General features: G+C 50.3%; 1 protein-coding gene across 4 annotated transcripts in view; it reads left to right on the forward strand.

The window, feature by feature from the left end:
* Positions 1-17,657, forward strand: part of AGAP1 (ArfGAP with GTPase domain, ankyrin repeat and PH domain 1) — a 576,216-nt gene that overhangs the window by 215,418 nt on the left and 343,141 nt on the right. For all 4 annotated transcript variants that reach the window (XM_040231824.1, XM_040231822.1, XM_040231820.1 and 1 more), the window contains 2 exons: positions 9,374-9,459; positions 13,316-13,457. In XM_040231824.1, coding sequence (XP_040087758.1) covers positions 9,374-9,459; positions 13,316-13,457 — 228 coding nt within the window. The remainder of the gene's footprint in view (positions 1-9,373; positions 9,460-13,315; positions 13,458-17,657) is intronic.

Genomic DNA, 17,657 nt, shown 5'->3' on the forward strand with positions numbered 1-17,657 from the left:
GGAAGGGATTTCCTTCTGCTTTTTGAGTTTTCTCTTCCATCTGCCCTTTGAGTTTTGCAGGCTCCTTTGCAACTCTCCCCCGCTGAGCTTTTTTTTTTTTGGCCATGCCAAGCAGCTTGCAGGATCTTGGTTCCCTGAGCAAGGATTGTACCCTGGCCACAGCGATGAACGCCCACAGTCCTAACCACTAGACCACCAGGAAACTCCCACAATCCCCTGCTTTTTTTCCACCTGCTGTATCTTCACATGATGTCTTTACCGTTTCCGCAGCTTTTCCCCCCCTTTTCCTGAGATTGGCACGGTCCCAATGGCAGTCCAGTGCGAGGATGCATGCACTTGTCAGGCTGTTCACGCTGGCTGGGGCCACCGGAGGGCTTCGTGGCGAGCCTCGTGTCCCGGGTGAGGTCTGGGAAGCCCCCCACTGCCACCAGGTTTGCTGGGGAAACAGGCTAGAGGAGACCTCTCTGGACCAGAGGGATGCCCCCCTTTGCCCGCTCCCATGTCCTCGGGCCTCCGATACCCACCCCCTGCTGGGAAGTGCTGGACGCGGGGCTCAGGCTGGGTGTCCCCTCCCGAGAGCCTCAGTGTAACATGAGCCCTTTGTCCTCTGCGGGCGTCCCCTCCAGACCAAGGTGAGCTGCTGTTACAGGCAGGCCACTGCTCTCCAGGAACCTGCTGGGCGCCCGCCCCCGTGGGCGATGGGACGGTGTGTGTGCTGGCCCCCCGGGGCCCCTCCATGCAGTCTGGGTGTTGCAGGCACTTTGCCTCCAGAGAGCCTTGGCGGCTGCTCATCTTGGAGCCTTCTCACAGTCAGGGGCCGGGACAGGAAGACTCTTCTGCCCCCCGCCCCCATAGCATCCCTCCTCCCTCAGAGACCAGGAGCCCCTCCCCACCCGGCTCTGCAGACCTCCTTGATCTATTTGGCTGTGCTGGGTGCTTCTTTACTGCACGGGGCTTTCTCTGGTTGCGGCGATCGTGGCTGGTCTCCAGTTATGGCGTGCGGGCTTCTCATTGCAGTGGCTTCTCTCATTGCAGAGCATGGGCTCTCAAGTGAGCCAGCTTCAGTATTTGCAGCTCACGAGCTTAGTTGCTCTGCAGCAAGTGGGATCTTCTGGGACCAGGGATCAAACCTGTGTCTCCCTCATTGGCAGGTGGATTCTTAACCACTGGACCACCAGAGACGTCCCCTCCTTTTTATCCTCCCCCTTCCCCCGCCTGCTTCTTTTTATTCTTAAGGCCAGTGATTTCAAGGTTGTTTATGTGACGCTTTGCATCTTTTCTTGGTGGATGGTGAATTTTGTTTTCTGGTTTTTAACTACTTCCCCTCCCCCTGGCTCTTTTATTAGAAATGAAAGAAAGGGAAATTCCGTTACAGCAAAATTTGAATCTTTCCTCTTACCCTGGAACTTTGACATCTTTCCTGATCTTTTCGTCTTTGTTGTACTCAGGTCTGGATGGAATGAAGTTGTTGAAGACTGTAGCCTTTGTGTTAAATCCCATTTCACCTCAAGTCAAAACTGCGAGCCTTTCACCTGTGAACTGACTTACCAATCACCACGGATTAATTGGATCCTTACTCTTAGTACATTTTTTAGAGTCTCCCCCCCCCTTTTTGAAAAACAGTAAGTTTTTTTAAAAAAATTGGCAGAGGAAATGAAGTCTGATTTGGTTAAATTTTGTAATCGAATATGTTACCAATAAAACTTCTTTCCCAGTGTAAATATATGATCCAAAATTCGTTTAAATATCACGACACAAAACTTCTGCAAAACCTCAGTGATAGGCATCAGGCTTCAGTATTTTTACCAAAGAGCAAAATTCATTTTAAGAAAATTTTGGCACATGATTAATTTTTTATATTCTCCCAGGGAGAAATGAAAAGACTCATTTGTTGTCTCCAGTGTATTCCTCTCATCTCACCAGTCCTAAATAATTATGAGACGACCCCCTTCACAGATATTCTATTGTATTACTAGGCTAAATAAGAAGAACCTTTTGGGCAGATGTCAGAAACAACAAGAATCTCGAAACTGTCCCCCTGGGAAAATCAGGCGCTCCTGAGCTGGGGCCCCGAGAAGGTGTCAGGACTGGAGGCCAGGACTTAGCAGCTGAATAATATCAACGATCAGCCTCTGCAGGGGGCTGTGTTAATTTCTTCCTGTCTGCAATTATTCACGGGTGGGCCTGGTCAGAATGTTTCCTGTGAGCTACACACAAGTATTTTTGCTTAATGCTCATTACCTGGGAGGCAGGGTTCCCAGAGATGGGCAGTTGTATCATTTAATCTTACAGGCAACATCCCTTTCATGATGAACTTGTAACGAAATACAAAGGTGTTTTCCCCATCACAAAAAGTGTTGGGCAGGTCTGTTGCTTTTTAGTCTCCTAAGCCACTAAGTCTCTAAGGGTTCCCAGGTGGTGGTAATGCTAAAGAGACATAAGAGATGAAGGTTCCATCCCTAGGTGGGAAAGATCCCCTGGAGGAGGGCATGGCAACCCACGCCAGTGTTCTTGCCTGGAGAATCCCCAAGGACAGAGGAGCCTGGTGGGCTACAGTCTGTGAGGCCGCAAAGTCAGACACTAAGTGACTTAGCAAGCAGGCACAGGGATGACTGTCATTTTCAGCTGAAGACAGCTCCCTTCCATGGTGGTGAGTGGAATGAGAAAAAGACCCACGCCACCACCCGCATTCTAGGTGTTGCCCTGTGGGTGTAGGGAATTACACGAAGGCTTCCAGGCTCCTTTGCAGACGGTGTGTGCCATGAACTGTCTCAGCAGAAGTCCACACAGAAGAAAGAAGACATGAGAACCAGGCAGCATGCGTGGGTTTGGGTCTCTCTCTCTCCTTTCTGGGGGACAGGGGGGCAGATTGATCAGCGTCTGAGCTTCTTTTCCACCCAGTTAGATGTGGATATTCTGGTGGCATTTGCGCCATAAGATGCTGTGAAGAGGATGAGATGAAGTGGGAAGAGAAGTGCTTTGTAAGCTATGAAGTATGAGGCTTGCTGTTGCTTCCATGTCCTGCTGCTGCTGCTGCTAAGTCGCTTCAGTCGTGTTCGACTCTGTGCAACCCCATAGACGGCAGCCCACCAGGCTCCCCCGTCCCTGGGATTCTCCAGGCAAGAACACTGGAATGGGTTGCCATTGCCTTCTCCAAGGCATGAAAGTGAAAACTGAAAGTGAAGTCACTGAGTTGTGTCCAACTCTCAGCGACCCCATGGACTGCAGCCCACCAGGCTCCTCTGTCCATGGGATTTTCCAGGCAAGAGTACTGCCTTCTCCCAGAGACCTGTTAATGATATGTTAATAATTTTTAGTCCAATTACCCAAAAGCATGGAAATGTCAAACATCTGTTAGAGTGTTTACTGCCAACAAAACTTTTTTTTTTTTGGTAATGGGAAAATTCGGTTTTCTTTTTTCCCTTTTTAAAGCAGAAATGCCAACCCAGGTGAGATGGTTATACCTCTCTTGATGTAGACAGCTCTTATATTTAACAAGATTCCATTGTAGATCCATCCTGCCTAGCTTGAGTTTAAAGAGTAGAGGGAACTCAGCTGTTTCAACCTACACCAGCATCCCAGATTCAAAACTGGTTCCTCCAGCATGAGACCAGGACTCAAGAGTAACTTTGAAACCTTGAGAGAAATTGGTCACCAGTGGATTATACCCCGGAGAAGGAGATGGCAAGCCACGCCAGAATTCTTGCCTGGTAAATCCCATGGACAGAGGAGCCTGGTGGGCTCCAAAGACTCCTAAAAGGTCACAGAGAGTCAGACACGACTGATGACTAAGCACAGCACAGTGGATTGTAAGGGACCCCTTTAAGTCTTTTTTTCAAGATATTAGAGAAAAAACCTGATATTTTCTCTCCAGTGAGCTTTTCGTAACACATCCATGTCAGCATCCCTGCTTCTGTTTGGTACGTCCAGGTCCACTTTTTACCTTGACCTGCCTAAGAATTCAAGCTCAAGGGCAACAGAGGCTCCCAGGACAGTTTTCTGGGTGAAAACTGAAAACTAACCTTTGAATGAACCTGAAATTTTAAAAACTGCACGTGGGGCTTCCCAGGTGGCTCAATGGTAAGTTATCCACCTGCCAATGCAGGAGATATGGGTTAGAGCCCTCCATTGGGGAGATTCTCCTGGAGGAGGAAACGGTCAACCCACTCCAGTATTCTTATCCTGACAATCCCATAGACAGAGGTGCCTGGCGGGCTGCCAGTCCATGGGGTTGCAAAAGAGTCGGACACAACTGAGCGACTGAGTACACACAGGCACAGGTCAAATTTAGGCAGGAAGAATGTCCCCTTTCTGTGTACACATGAGATGTAAGCGATCTTGCTGTTCAGCGAGACTCAAGAAAACCAAAGCCCAGAGATGAACTGGACTCTGCTCACCCATCTGTACCTGCTTTAACCTGGTGCTGTCTGCCTCTGCTGATCACAAGCCATCTTTGGAAGGAATCCATCAGGAGTGCTCTCTGTTCTCCCTTCTCAGGGCGTTGTCATCACAGGGACAGAGAGCCCTGCTTCCCCTGTGGACTCGGTGCGTTAAACAGCCATGCACGGGCCCTGCACACCTGTGCACAGGTGGGCTGAGCCAAATGCATGTCAATGGCTCCCAGTACGGGGGTGAGGTTTGGGCACAACCTCCGGTGATCTAGTGTCATGTAATAGTATTTGGCAGTCAGAGAAGGTTGACAGTTACTCATGTAACAAGTTTATAGGGTGGGGCCATGGTTGCAAAGCCGGGTCAAACAGACCTGCAGGGAGATACAGCCGTCTCTGTGCAGACAGTTCTGTATCCACAGATTCAGTCAGCCATGGATTGGAAATGTGGCGGGCGGAGGGGGGCAATTATAAGTTTTAAAAAAGCAAAACTTGAATTCGTTTCATGCAGGCAACTATTTACATAGCATTTATGTTGTACTTGAAGCTCTTTACATGGCATTTGCAGTGTATTACATGTTATAAGTAATCTGTAGATGACTTAAAGTATACAAGAGGATGTACGCAGGCAATGTAAAAATTCTTCACCGTTTTATGTAGGGGATTTTGGAAGCAGCCCCCTGTGGATTGCGAGGGATGACTTTATTGGAAATCGGATTAGAAAACAGACGTTTATAAATCGACATGAAAAATGAAATTGTACGTAGGGTTTGGTGGTATACTCTAATATTTCAGTAGGAAAAGATCCAATGGCTAGGATCAGGTGATGGGTTTGAATTTCACAAAACAAGGGCAGTGGCCCCTGATGGATGTCGACCAGCTTGCTGCCGCCCATGCCTTCATCCCAAGGCCTTTTCCCTTTGTGTCTCTAAAGTAAACTATAGAAAACAGCTTTTAAAGTCTTCTTTTATTTACCGGCTGGGGTGTGTTTCTCTACTCAGGGGTCTGTGTTCCCATTGAGCCTGACAATCTACCAGCAGTAGGAGTTTATTGTTTACATATGACCTTTTTAATCATATTCTTTCTCGCAATCTGGGTGCTTAAACACCTGGCTGATTTTTATCTAGTTATCAAACCTTTGGGTTCACGGCAAATGCATTTGAGTGTTTCATTTGTTTCCTGATGTACATACAACACCAGAAAACACACCCAAGTCCACTGCAAGTGTCTGACACTTGCAATCGTAAAATACTGAAGAGACACGCTGCTGCTGCTAAGTTGCTTCAGTCGTGTCCGACTCTGTGTGACCCCAGAGATGGCAGCCTGCCGGGGTCCAGCCCCGGTGGATCCAGGGTAATTTGAAGCGGGGACGGAGTCAGAGTCCTAGGAATTAATTGCTTAATTAAAGATTTAGAGGGAGATTAGAAAGAAATAGCATAGTAGGAAAATAAGTGGAGAAAAAGAGGCTGAATAACTTGGTTTACGTGGGGTACCAATAAAGCTTCGAGACAAGAAGCTTGTACCACCTACGTAGGCCACCGGCGCCCTCTTGGATATCAGAGGGTGCCCCGCCTTGGGTTCCCTCTCGCGTGGAACTTAAATGCCAGGGCAAAATTAGCAGGCTTGGCGAGCACCCACGCTCCAGATGGGAATTCAGCCAGAAAAACGGAGAACAAGAACGAACGACACGGGGGATTCAGTCTTTCTAGAAACTGATCCGTTTTCTTCATTTTCAGGTTTGCTTATATACTTTTTGTTATACATAGGGATGAATACAGAGTCACGTGGGGTCAGCAGACCTGACCCTTGTCAAAATCAGGTGCTTCATATAAAATTATACAAAGGTTTTAAGGGTTTTACATCATCTTCTGGCCATGAGGCCTGCTGACATTTTATGGCCCTTTCTGATAACCAGAACCCTTTCAGTCAACCAGAAAACTTATTTTTTCCAGGAGTGATTTTTTTCTTAAACCAGGCGCCACCCTCCAAAGGCACCAGATAAAGTTGCATTCCTATAGGGTGAGGGTGTAGAGGGTTACAATCAAGAAAAGGAATTTACTTTGCCTAAGGTTTAACATGATTAATCTTAAAGGTTAATACTTATTTCTCCTATATGCTAGTTATAGTCATTATAAGGGCAGGGAATATGGAGATTTAGCAGCAAATATTGGCTCAAAAATGAAAAACCCTTCACCAATATAATTTCTAATCAACCCACTATACTATACTAATAATTTTGTAACTTCTCAAAAGAGTCTGTATTTAGAAAGTTTTAAAGCATCTCTTGCCTTTCACAGTTAGGAGGCTGTAAACAATCACATGTGGCCGGACGAACCTGTACAGGCAGGCTAGGTAAACTTCAGAGGAGTTCGTAAGTTGAAACACTCTTATCACGCCCAGGAATTTTTATTAACTGGAGCTGTAGCTTAACTCCTTCTCCAAGAGAGGTGATGGGGGAGAGCCCCCGTAAAGTCAGGGGTGTAGGTGAGAGCATCAAACAGTGAGGTAGGCAGACTCTGGTTTTGGGGGTAGATGCCCAGGAACGGGGTGTCCTGAGGCTCGATCCTGCCTTTGCATATGCCGAAGCCTCCTTCCTTATGACCTTTGCCATGGGCGGAGTTCCTCACGCTGGCTCCCCCGTCCCTGGGATTCTCCAGGCAAGAACACTGGAGTGGGTTGCCATTTCCTTCTCCAGTGCATGAAAGTGAAAAGTGAAAGTGAAGTCACTCAGTGGTGTCCAACTCTTAGCGACCCCATGGACTGCAGGCTACCAGGCTCCTCTGTCCATGGAATTTTCCAGGCAAGAGTACTAGAGTGGGGTGCCATTGCCTTCTCCATTGAAGAGACATACTAACTACATATTTTAGAGGGGAATAATATATAGTGATTTTTAGAATGGGAAGTGCCCTTAGGGATGCAGAAGACAATCGCCTGCCCTTTTAGAGCTGATGCAAATTAGCTCCAGAGGCCTTTGCATGTGGTTACACAGCAGAGGAACAGAGGAGCAGAAAGAACTCTGAGCAAACCTTTCCTAACGTTAATATTGTGATCTAATCACTGGGACACATAACTTGTAAACGTGACTGTACAAAAACATATCGAAGGTGAATGGCATTAGACGTGAGGTCCATCAAGTGCTTACCCTGTGAGACAGGACGCAGAGACCCAGGGGAGGGGCAGGGCCATCAGCGGGCATCACTCCTGGGGAGCCGAGTAGTGATGCCCACCGGGTGCCAGCGCCCCCGGGAGGTGGCGGTGGCGGCTGGCAGCAGGGGGGTGCTGGTCCTGCGGGAACAACCCCTCCTGCCCCGGAGACCACGCGGATCGGTGAGGAATTGGCCACCTGAGCCCAGCATACCCGGGGCAGCTGGGTGGCCTCGTGGAGGTGGAAACTGTATTCAGCAGGCAGGGGCCGGCCTCTGCGTGTGCTAAGATGCCGGGGCTCTCGGCGCCTGCCTGCCTTTTGCGGAGCTGCTGGGGCGCAGGCAGCGCTCTGTGGTCTAGCGCGCATGCGCTATCCCGGCACCATCACCTCTGTGTCCTTCTGGCGCTTCTCCATGGAGTGCCCCCTCTTTTTTTCCCCTTATCAGAAGTGAGGGGGACCAAAATGAGAGTTTATCCGTCGTAATGCTGGAAGGCTTTCTTTGGTGTTTGAGTTTTGCTGTGTAAGCAAACGCGTCTTGCCCGTTACAGGGGAGCCTGAGTGGGAGTGGCCGTGTGTGCGTGCGTGCTCACTTACCCCTGTGACCTCCCACCCAGCCTTCCACCCCAGCCTCACGGGGCCTCAGCCCACCTGCAGGCCCCCGATCCTTCTTTGGGGTGGCCCAAACCCCGGAACTCTGGGAGGGAAGGCCGGCATGGTCCAGGGGTCACTGTGGCGCCAAGCCAGGTGGGACTCAGGCTAGCAAGGGACCCGACCCCCAGCCTCTGGGGCCGGAGATGTTCTGGCAGCGTGGTTCTCGGGGGGCGTCCAGTTGCTCGGGGTTGTCAGTTAGCTGGTGTTTCTGGAAGGCCCCTGAGCCGGGGTAGTTGAAATAAGACGCGTTCCTCCCTTTGAGACCGCGAGTTCCCAAGCCTGGGGAGGGGGTGGGTATAGAGCGCAGAAGGCGGAGAGGTGGTCTGACTCTGGAGGTGGCAGAGGAGCCCAGCGGTGGGCGTGTTTCCCGCTGTCTAGGGGAAGGGCTGGGAGTCCCACCCAGGACGCCGACGGGAGGTGCTGGAGGCGGCTGTGCGCCCACCGGGCGGGAGGGGTCAGCCCTGCCGCCTCCACGTGGCCGCCCCGCCGCGGGGGCCCCGCTGACCCAGCGCGGTCTCTAGCGCTGTCTGTCGCCAGCTGCCCCGCTGTGTCTCGCGCAGGTGTCGTCCCGTAGCTCGTCTAACCCGTGTGTGGTAGCAGCCCCCCCCCCCCCGTGCCCTGTGAACGCGGAAGCGCCATCCCCATGCTGTTGTGTGTCTCCCCTTCAAGAACTGGGTTTCCCTTGAGGAGAATACAGCGGTTCTCAGCCCTGGGATTTGTCCACGCGGTCGAGACCAGGCCCCCACCCTTTTCACAGCACATGAAAATTTTGTTTCGGTTTCCTGAACCCAAGGAGAGAATGACGAATTTCGATGCTCTCCGTTTCTGGACTCTTATCAGCCGGGTTCCCAGGGAGCGAGAGACATCCCGAATCGGCACACAAAGCCCGCGTGAGCGCTCCACCCTCCTGAGTCCCGAGCCATCCTGGCCTTGCGCGGAGCCTGTGTGTCCTAACTCCAAACGACCATGGGTTCTTAAAGACGACTATTGGAATCTGGAGTGGCAGTAGGCCTTCCAAAGCCCAGTGGTTGCTGGAGACAGATCTGAAGCTACTCCTAAACACTCAGGGCTGCCTCCAGGGCCGCAGTCTAGGGCGTATTTTTCCACAAGCGAAGCCCACGTCTGTTCGCCCTCCCCCCGCTCTGTCTTTCCCGTGTAACGAGGCGTTGTGTGTGTGTGTGTGTGGCAGGTGGCAGGTTCAAGAAAGAGATCGTCGTCGACGGACAAAGCTATCTGCTGCTGATCCGAGATGAAGGTGGCCCCCCGGAGGCCCAGGTGAGTACAGCCCCCACACTGGGGAGCCGCGCGCACCTCTCCTCCTTGAGGTTCTGACTCCACAGGTGTGCACAGAAGAGGTGAGAGAGCGCCCCCTGAAAATGTTTCCTGTGACTGAGGTGTTTCAGTTCAGCTCAGTTCAATCGCTCAGTCGTGTCCGACTCTGCGACCCCAGGGACCGCAGCACGCCAGGTCCCCTGTTCATCACCAACTCCCGGAATTTATTCAGACTCATGTCCATTGAGTTGGTGATGCCATCCAACCATCTCATCCTCTGTTGTCCCCTTCTCCTCCCACCTTCAATCTTTCCCAGCATCTGGATCTTTTCCAATAAGTCAGTTCTTCACATCAGGTGGCCAAAGTATTGGAGTTTCAGCTTTAGCATCAGTCCTTCAAATGAATAGTCAGGACTGATCTCCTTTAGAATGGACTGGTTGGATCTCCTTGCAGCCTAAGGGACTCTCAAGAGTCTTCTCCAGCACCACAGTCGAAAGCATCAATTCTTCAGCACTCAGCTTTCTTTATAGTCCAACTCTCAACATCCATATGTGACTACTAGAAAAACCATAGCCTTGACTAGACGGACCTTTGTTGGCAAAGTGTTGTCTCTGTGCTTTAATATGCTGTCTAGTTTTGGGGAGAGGCTAATTCTGTTTTTCCTTCAGACTGAAACCTGGAGGGGCAGTTTGGTCTGTGTGGCTGATTTTCCCTTTGTGTTTCTAAGAAGGAAGGAAGAGCAGATTTTGCACTGATTGTCAACTCAGTGGCAGTGGCATCTGGAGTTTCTATAGCTTCCCACCCTTTTCTTATAAATGTTTCATCTCGAGAGCATGCTAAGTCACTGCAGTCGTGTCTGACCCTTTGTGACCCCATGGACAGTAGCCCGCCAAGCTCCTCTGTCCAAGGGACTCTGCAGGAGAGAATACTGGAGTGGGTTGCCATTTCCTCTGGAGCAGTGCAGTCAGTTAGAAAGCTGGGTGAAATTGGAAATCTGAACACCACCACCAGGCTGCCCACCTGGCTTCACAGCCCAGGTCATTCACCACTGAACACCAGAAGCTGCAACATGGTGTGACTTCCTTGAGAGTTCCTTGAAAAATGGGCATTGTGGAGGAAAAAAAAAAGACCAGCCTGAGTGTGAAAATTTTCTTTCTTTGGTTTACTCACTCCCTAGCTTACGGCTTTATTTCTATCATAATTTACCAGTTAAACACTTTAAAGGAGGTAAGAGCTAGTAATAGTCAAGACTGATTACTGCAAACTTAATATTAAAAAATATCCCTGGTGTTCTTTCTTGAACTTACCCGTTTGTGAAAGTGCACTTAAATTTAGTGATTTAAGCGAACGATGTTGAATATGGGGGTTGTTAAGGAGTTGTTAAAGAGTTAAGAGTTCTAGAAAGAACTTCATACCCACTCAGTGGCTCTACAGAAATACAGTGTGGAGTTACCAGGCTCCAGGGAGTCTGTAGTGTCACTGATATAAGCTATGCCGGTATTTAAAAGAAAAATACTGTCGACTCATGAAAGGAAGCAGTCCTTAAGGTATGTTCTGATAGCAAAGATGTGAAAGTATGGAAAAGATTTCTTTAGCTTTGATGAAACAGCGTAGTCAATGATAGCAATCAGGAAGCATTAAAGACAGGTTAAACATGGGGAAAGCAGGTTATAAAGCTGCGAGAGCTCCTGGTCAGTGCATGTTGGTGATTCCGAGCAGGACAGGCTTGCCATCTGACAGTGTCCGGAAGGTTGTGATGGCAGTGAAGCTAAATGACTCTTAGTCGACCTTCACCCATCGGGCGTCTGTCCTGCTGTCACGGGGGCTCCCTCAGCGGCAGCTGGGAACAGGTGAATGAAGTAGGTGAAGAGTGGGGGTCACCTGGGGTGATTTTCCGCCTTTCCAGCTCATACATGTCTCGGAGTGTGCAGGGGCAATTTCACACTCAGAGAGCACACCTCGGCTCCAACCGTTAAGAGCCTAAGAAGACAGTTGAGAGACGTGCAGAAACGTGTGTCGGAGCTGGCTGAGTGGCTTCAGGGCCGCTGCTGTCCAAGGTCGCTGCCCTGGGATGGGCACCGGTGGGTCAGAGAGGCACAGACACGGCGCTTTTTTCCCTGACTCTGGTGGTAGACCAGCGAGCCGGCCGCCCTGGACCAGAGTTAAGTGATGAGACCTGTCCCCAAGGGTTCTGGGTCCACCCTGGAGAGGGAACTCCAGCTTGAGGAGCTGGGGGCTCAGCACACCACCCTACCCTGAAGGTTTCAGCAGCCATGATCATTATTGTTATTGTTGTTGAGTCGTTATCATCTGAACTTCAGGTGTAATTTTGTCCTGTCACATAAAATCTCCACGGGTAACTGAATACCCTTCTCATTTCTATGTAGAAGTCAGGGCTTGGGCTTCCCAGGTGGCGCTAGAAGTAAAGAACCCACCCGCCAATGCAGGAGACGTAAGAGATGCCAGTTTGATCCCTGGATCAGGAAGACCCCCTGGAAGAGGGCATGGCAACGCACTCCAGTGTTCTTGCTTGGAGAATCCCACGGACAGAGGAGTCGGGAGGGCTGCAGTCCATAGGGTTGCCAAGAGTAGAACATGACTGAAGTGACTTAGCACGCCAGCTTAACCAACGGAAACTTTCCCTGAATGTATTAGAGCTGATGCCTTGACCATCAGAACTTGTGTTGGAGCTGCAGCTTCTTTTAGAGAAAGCACGTGGGATTTTTTCCCCCACATTTTCACTTGGGTCTTTCATTAAAGAGGAGGGCATCAGGCTCCAGATGGTGCCTGGTGCCATGTGTGTGACCCTGGGGAGCTCTGAGTCCTGAGGTGCTTTGCTCACTTGGCTCCAGCTTTACAAGGTGACTGTGGGTATCACATGAGCTAACGTGTTCCTCCAGAAAGAGGGTCTGATGTGAGTTCAGCTGGATGCAGGTAAAACAAGAATAAAATGATAAAAGAGCCAGGCCACTGTGGGGTTTTCGTTTTCCCCCCTCCTTTTTGCTCATTTTGTTCACTGGTTTGGTTAATGTCTCTGGCTGCTGCTACTAAGTCGCTTCTGTCGTGTCCGACTCTGTGTGACCCCATATACGGCAGCCCACCAGGCTCCCCCGTCCCTGGGATTCTCCAGGCAAGAACACTGGAGTGGGTTGCCATTTCCTTCTCCAATGCATGAAAGTGAAAAGTAAAAGTGAAGTCGGTCAGTCGTGTCCGACTCTTCGCGACCCCATGGACTGTAGCCCACCAGGCTCCTCCATCCATGGGATTTGCCAGGCAAGAGTACTGGAGTGGGGTGCCATCGCCTTCTCCAGATGTCACTGGCAGTAGGTCGTAATTCGCACGAAGGGTGCTGTAATTCATCTGCGGCAGATCTTGACAATAGAAAGACCTCTTCTGTTGACAGTCGTTGGCCCTGGCGTGGAGGACTTCTGAGCCGTGGGCCCCCAGGGGAGGAGGGCCAGGGTCCCCGCGCGGCTTCCTGGGGGGCTCTGCAGGCAGTTTAGGGTGCAGCAGGAAGCTGCAGGGTCACCCCACCTATCAGTACCCAAGTCGGCTCTGTGCGCGCTGAGTGCTTTCCATCAGCTGAGTCGGGACGGGGGTGGACATTCCTGTGGGGAAGAAGGTCTGATTTGACTTTGGAGACACGGTGGCCTGGGTGGGAAGCAGGTGCGGGCCCCGTCCCAGGTGTGGTGTTCCAAGGATGAGAAGGGTGTTAGCGATGCTTCAGAAGCAGGTTTTGGTAGAAGCTGGACGCCACGCGTGGCCCCCCTGCCCATGCTCACGAAGGTGGCCCGATGCTGCTCCTTCCCTCTGTCTCCTCGCTCCTCGCCCCCTGCTCACCTGCCCTCTTTCTCCCCAGTTTGCCATGTGGGTGGACGCCGTCATATTTGTCTTCAGCTTGGAGGATGAGATCAGTTTCCAGACCGTCTACCACTACTACAGCCGCATGGCCAGCTACCGAAACACGAGTGAGATCCCGCTGGTCCTGGTGGGGACCCAGGGTGAGTGGCATCTCCGGGCAGGTGGGGCTCACGGGGCTCTGGCTGCTGAGCTGTCAGTGGCTTCCTGGCCTGTATTTTCAGAGATGGGGGCAGTTTGCAGAAGGTCTAAAGAAGAAATAATTTCCTGCTGAAGTCTTAATTTTTTTTAATTTATTTATTTTACTTTACAATATTCTATTGGTTTTGCCATACATCAACATGAATCCGCCACGGGTGTACACGTATTCCCACTCCTGAACCCCCCTCCCACCTCCCTCCCCATACCATCCCTCTGGGTCATCCCAGTGCACCAGCCCCAAGCATCCTGTATCCTGCATCGAGCCTAGACTGGCGATTCATTTCTTATATGATATTATACATGTTTCAATGCCATTTATAGGGAGAATCCCTGAAATGGCAATCATCCTGTCTCATTTGGTTCAGCAGAGAAATCACTTGGCAACTTCAAAACAAAACACACTGCTACACCCTCAAGGGCTTCAGAAAGAAAGAAAGTCTAATTTCTATATTCGGGCATCTTAATTCTGTCTGTCATAAAGTAATGTGATTTATAAGCAACCTAAAAAGTTACTTCTGTTAATGTTTGCAACTTTAATACTGACTTTTCATACATTGCCGAGTTTCATTTTATTCTGCTGTATTTCTTAACGTCTTATGACCCAAATCTCATTTTTAGCAGATCCCTCAGAGAGCATACAATCTTACTGCCTGGGTATGTTTTGTATTTTTTTTCTAGGTCACATAAAACTTGATCTCTTAGTAAAGTGACATCACCTAGGACACTCTTGGTCATAGATTCATTGACGTGCTGGTATCTGCTGGGGACTTAACTAAGGGGTCACAGGGATTGGTTTAGAAAGTCAGATGAAAGTGCAAGTGGCTCAGTCGTGTGTGACTCTTTGCGACCCCATGGACTATACAGTCCATGGAGTTCTCCAGGCCGGAATACTGGAGTGTAGGTAACCATTCCCTTCTCCAGGGGATCTTCCCGACCCAGGGATTAAACCCAGGTCTCCCACATTGCAGGCAGATTCTTTACCAGCTGAGCCACCAGGGAAACCAGATGAAGGTTAACTTTAAAACCGCTTTGTCAGAAAAATGAGGAACTTAGAAAACAATCACGTCCAAGAAACCCTGGATTTATCCCTTCGTTTCTTGGTGCAGGTTCTGTTTTTGTTAATTCCTTTGGCATAAGCACATCCGATCTGCCCTTGCATACCCTGATGTGAGACTTCTTCAGATAAGAAACTTGCTGTGTTTGAGCAGCAGGACCAGTTAGCTATATGCAGGGCACCAGGTCTGATGTAACTGAGAGCAGGTGGGATAAGCCAAGATCATAGAGTGGGGAAGTGTGCTGGGAGGAAAAAAAAAGTGTGGAATAAACTGAAAGCATCTTCTCAGGGTGCTAGATGGAAAATGTGAGTTGGGGTTTCATGGAGAGGACCTCACCCCCATTTTGCCCCCCACCAAGCATATATGTCGTGACCAGTGGTCTCATAACTGAAGCCTTCAGAGTAGAGGTGGGTTTAGACCAACTTGGGACATCAGTTCAGTTCAGTCCATTCAGTCGCTCAGTCGTGTCCGACTCTTTGCGACCCCATGAACCACAGCATGCCAGGCTTCCCTGTCCATCACCAACTCCCAGAGTCCACCCAAACCCACGTCCATTGAGTCAGTGATGTCATCCAATCATCTCATCCTCTGTCGTCCCCTTCTCTTCCAGCCTTCGATCTTTCCCAGCATCAGGGTCTTTTCCATTGAGTCAGCTCTTTGCATCAGGTGGCCAAAGTATTGGAGTTTCAGCTTCAACATCAGTCCTTCCAATGAACACTCAGGACTGATCTCCTTTAGAATGGACTGGTTGGATCTCCTTGCAGTCCAAGGGACTCTCAAGAGTCTTCTCCAACACCACAGTTCAAAAGCATCAGTTCTGCACTCAGCTGACATGAGAGATTTTTAATGCCCAACGCGCCCTCTAGTGGTCACTGCGAGACAAGGCGCACCCGCAAGGAGCCCTTGGTTTGTGTTCGGACGCGTTCGGGATTGGGTGTTTGACTTCCTAAAAAAAAAATTTTTTTTAAACTTCTTATTTTGTATTGGGTGATAGCTGATTAACACACAATGTTTTGATACTTTTGGATGTGAAGGGACTAAAACTTCTTGACACATAACGTTTTATAGTGGGCACCTCATCTAAAATCGGATCTTGCTTTTCCAAGCTGCCTGGAGATCAAGGCAGTTAATTTTCAGTAAGCCACCTCTCCCTGCAGGCCTGCCCAGGGCATTTGTGAGCCAAAGCGCAGTCTGTGTGGGCATCTCCTTACTGGCTCCCTGGGTTCAGGGGTCTATACTCAGGACACACAATGCCTTTGTGCAGTAGGGTCCCCAGAGTAAAGGGAAGATAGGCATTCCGTCCAAGCCAGAAAGCTACCTTGACCAGTTTGCTGTCTTTCTTCTTTAGCTGTGTGTTTGGGTGTAGAGAGTGGTGAGTCGGGAGGCCACGCAGACCCGGGCTCCCTGCCTCTGGACTGCCATTGACCTTGACGCTGCCAGGCTTTGGAGAGAGGAAATCTCACGGGGCCCTGCGGGCATCCGTGGGCACAGCAGTGTCAAGCACATGGCTGATTTCCTTCCTTCTGTTTCCATGTATGGCCCACCTTCCTGAGGTCCTGCTGGGGTGGTCGGCAGGTCTTTGCCGGCCGCTAACCTTGGAGGTGCGTGTCGCCTCTGTGTGTCCCGCCCCAGCTGAAGGGGTGTCTGACCTCGTCTCCCGCCAGGGTGATCCGGGTCTCAGGGGGCCCTGGAGACGGCTCCATAGGCTGGGGAAGTCCCGCCGGGGGCCCCGAAGGCAGGAACCAGCCCCCTTTCATTCCCTCAGTTTTATAAGCATCTGTGGCTGGAGAGCTTGTCTCAGACCTGTTGGGACTTCAGCAAAGCCATGCCCCAAAGGAGCGGGACTTGAGTGTTTTCAGGAGAGACAGTCCTCTCCTAAGGGGTCATTACCCAGACCTCCGATTCCCAGAGCACCCTAGAAGCCCCCATGGCGGGAAGGTGGACTGAGCGAGGGCTTCTGGAAGCTTCCACCTTCGGGGACCATTAGCTCCTTGTGGGTTTGCGTTCTGTGAACCCTGCCCACAGATCCTGCTGCTCTGCAGACTGCATGGGGCCTCAGAAACAGAGATGAGGGCATCTCATATTTCCCCCGACCCCCCCAAGGTGGCTGGGGCCTGTGGCCCCGTCGGAGGTTAGGGGGTGCAGAAGATGAAGGAGAATCAAGTTCATTGTTCAAGGACACGTGGGGTGCGGGGCCTCACCCGGCGGTGGGTGGACGCGCTCTCTCTTGGGGTGCTGGAGGATGTTCATCTGGGCCGAGGCGGTGATGTTTGTTAAACATGGCCTGTTTTAGAGACAAGCAGACTGCATTGATTTGAGGGTGAAACCTGAGCTGTAAAAAAAGATAAAAGATGTCGAGTCTCAGGAGTGAAACAGGAGGCAGAAAGAGCGCTCCAGGGTAGGGTCTGTTTCTGACACGTGACGCCGAGTCGTGGAAGCTGGATGGGACAGAAATGGGGTGGGCACCCACCAGGGAAGGAGGCCTGGGTTATTGTGGGAACTCCGGTCAGGATAAATTCTAAGCTGGATTAATGCTCTGTGCATTTATTTTCTAGTTTACATACACCACACCGTTTGAAAATCCTGGGTTTCTGTTCTTCTACTCTTTTCTTAAAAGATGTTTCCACCTTAAAAAAAAATACTTCTTTTCCTTAGGTGTTATGAAATCCAAGTCAGGTTTATTAATCTGTAGGTGAGACAGGATGAGATACTGTTTGAATTAATCCCTCTGACAGGCCTTGCCAGGGGTCTGAGTCAGTTTTCCTGGGGGTCATTCAGAACTGTCAGTTAAACCTGTTCCATGGGGCTAGGAAAAACAGGGAATAAGGAAAAAGTGAAAACAAAATCAGTGTAACATTCCCTGGAGATTACTCTCTTATTGAATACTGAAAAAGCTGAGAGCCTCGTGCATTTCCTGTGCTGCGGCAAACATTTAAGAGGTTGTTGGTGTCTTATCTGCTGCTGTTTCCGGGACTAGCGGAGAAGACTTCCACGGGTGGGCTTTTCTTTAAAGAGCTCTTGGCTGTTTCCTGTACCTCAGGAGCCTTCACGCCCACAGGAAAAATGCCACGTCAGGAACAGTCCCTG

The sequence above is a fragment of the Oryx dammah genome, unplaced genomic scaffold, assembly GCF_014754425.2.
Source record: "Oryx dammah isolate SB20612 unplaced genomic scaffold, SCBI_Odam_1.1 HiC_scaffold_28, whole genome shotgun sequence".
Lineage (NCBI taxonomy): Eukaryota > Metazoa > Chordata > Mammalia > Artiodactyla > Bovidae > Oryx > Oryx dammah.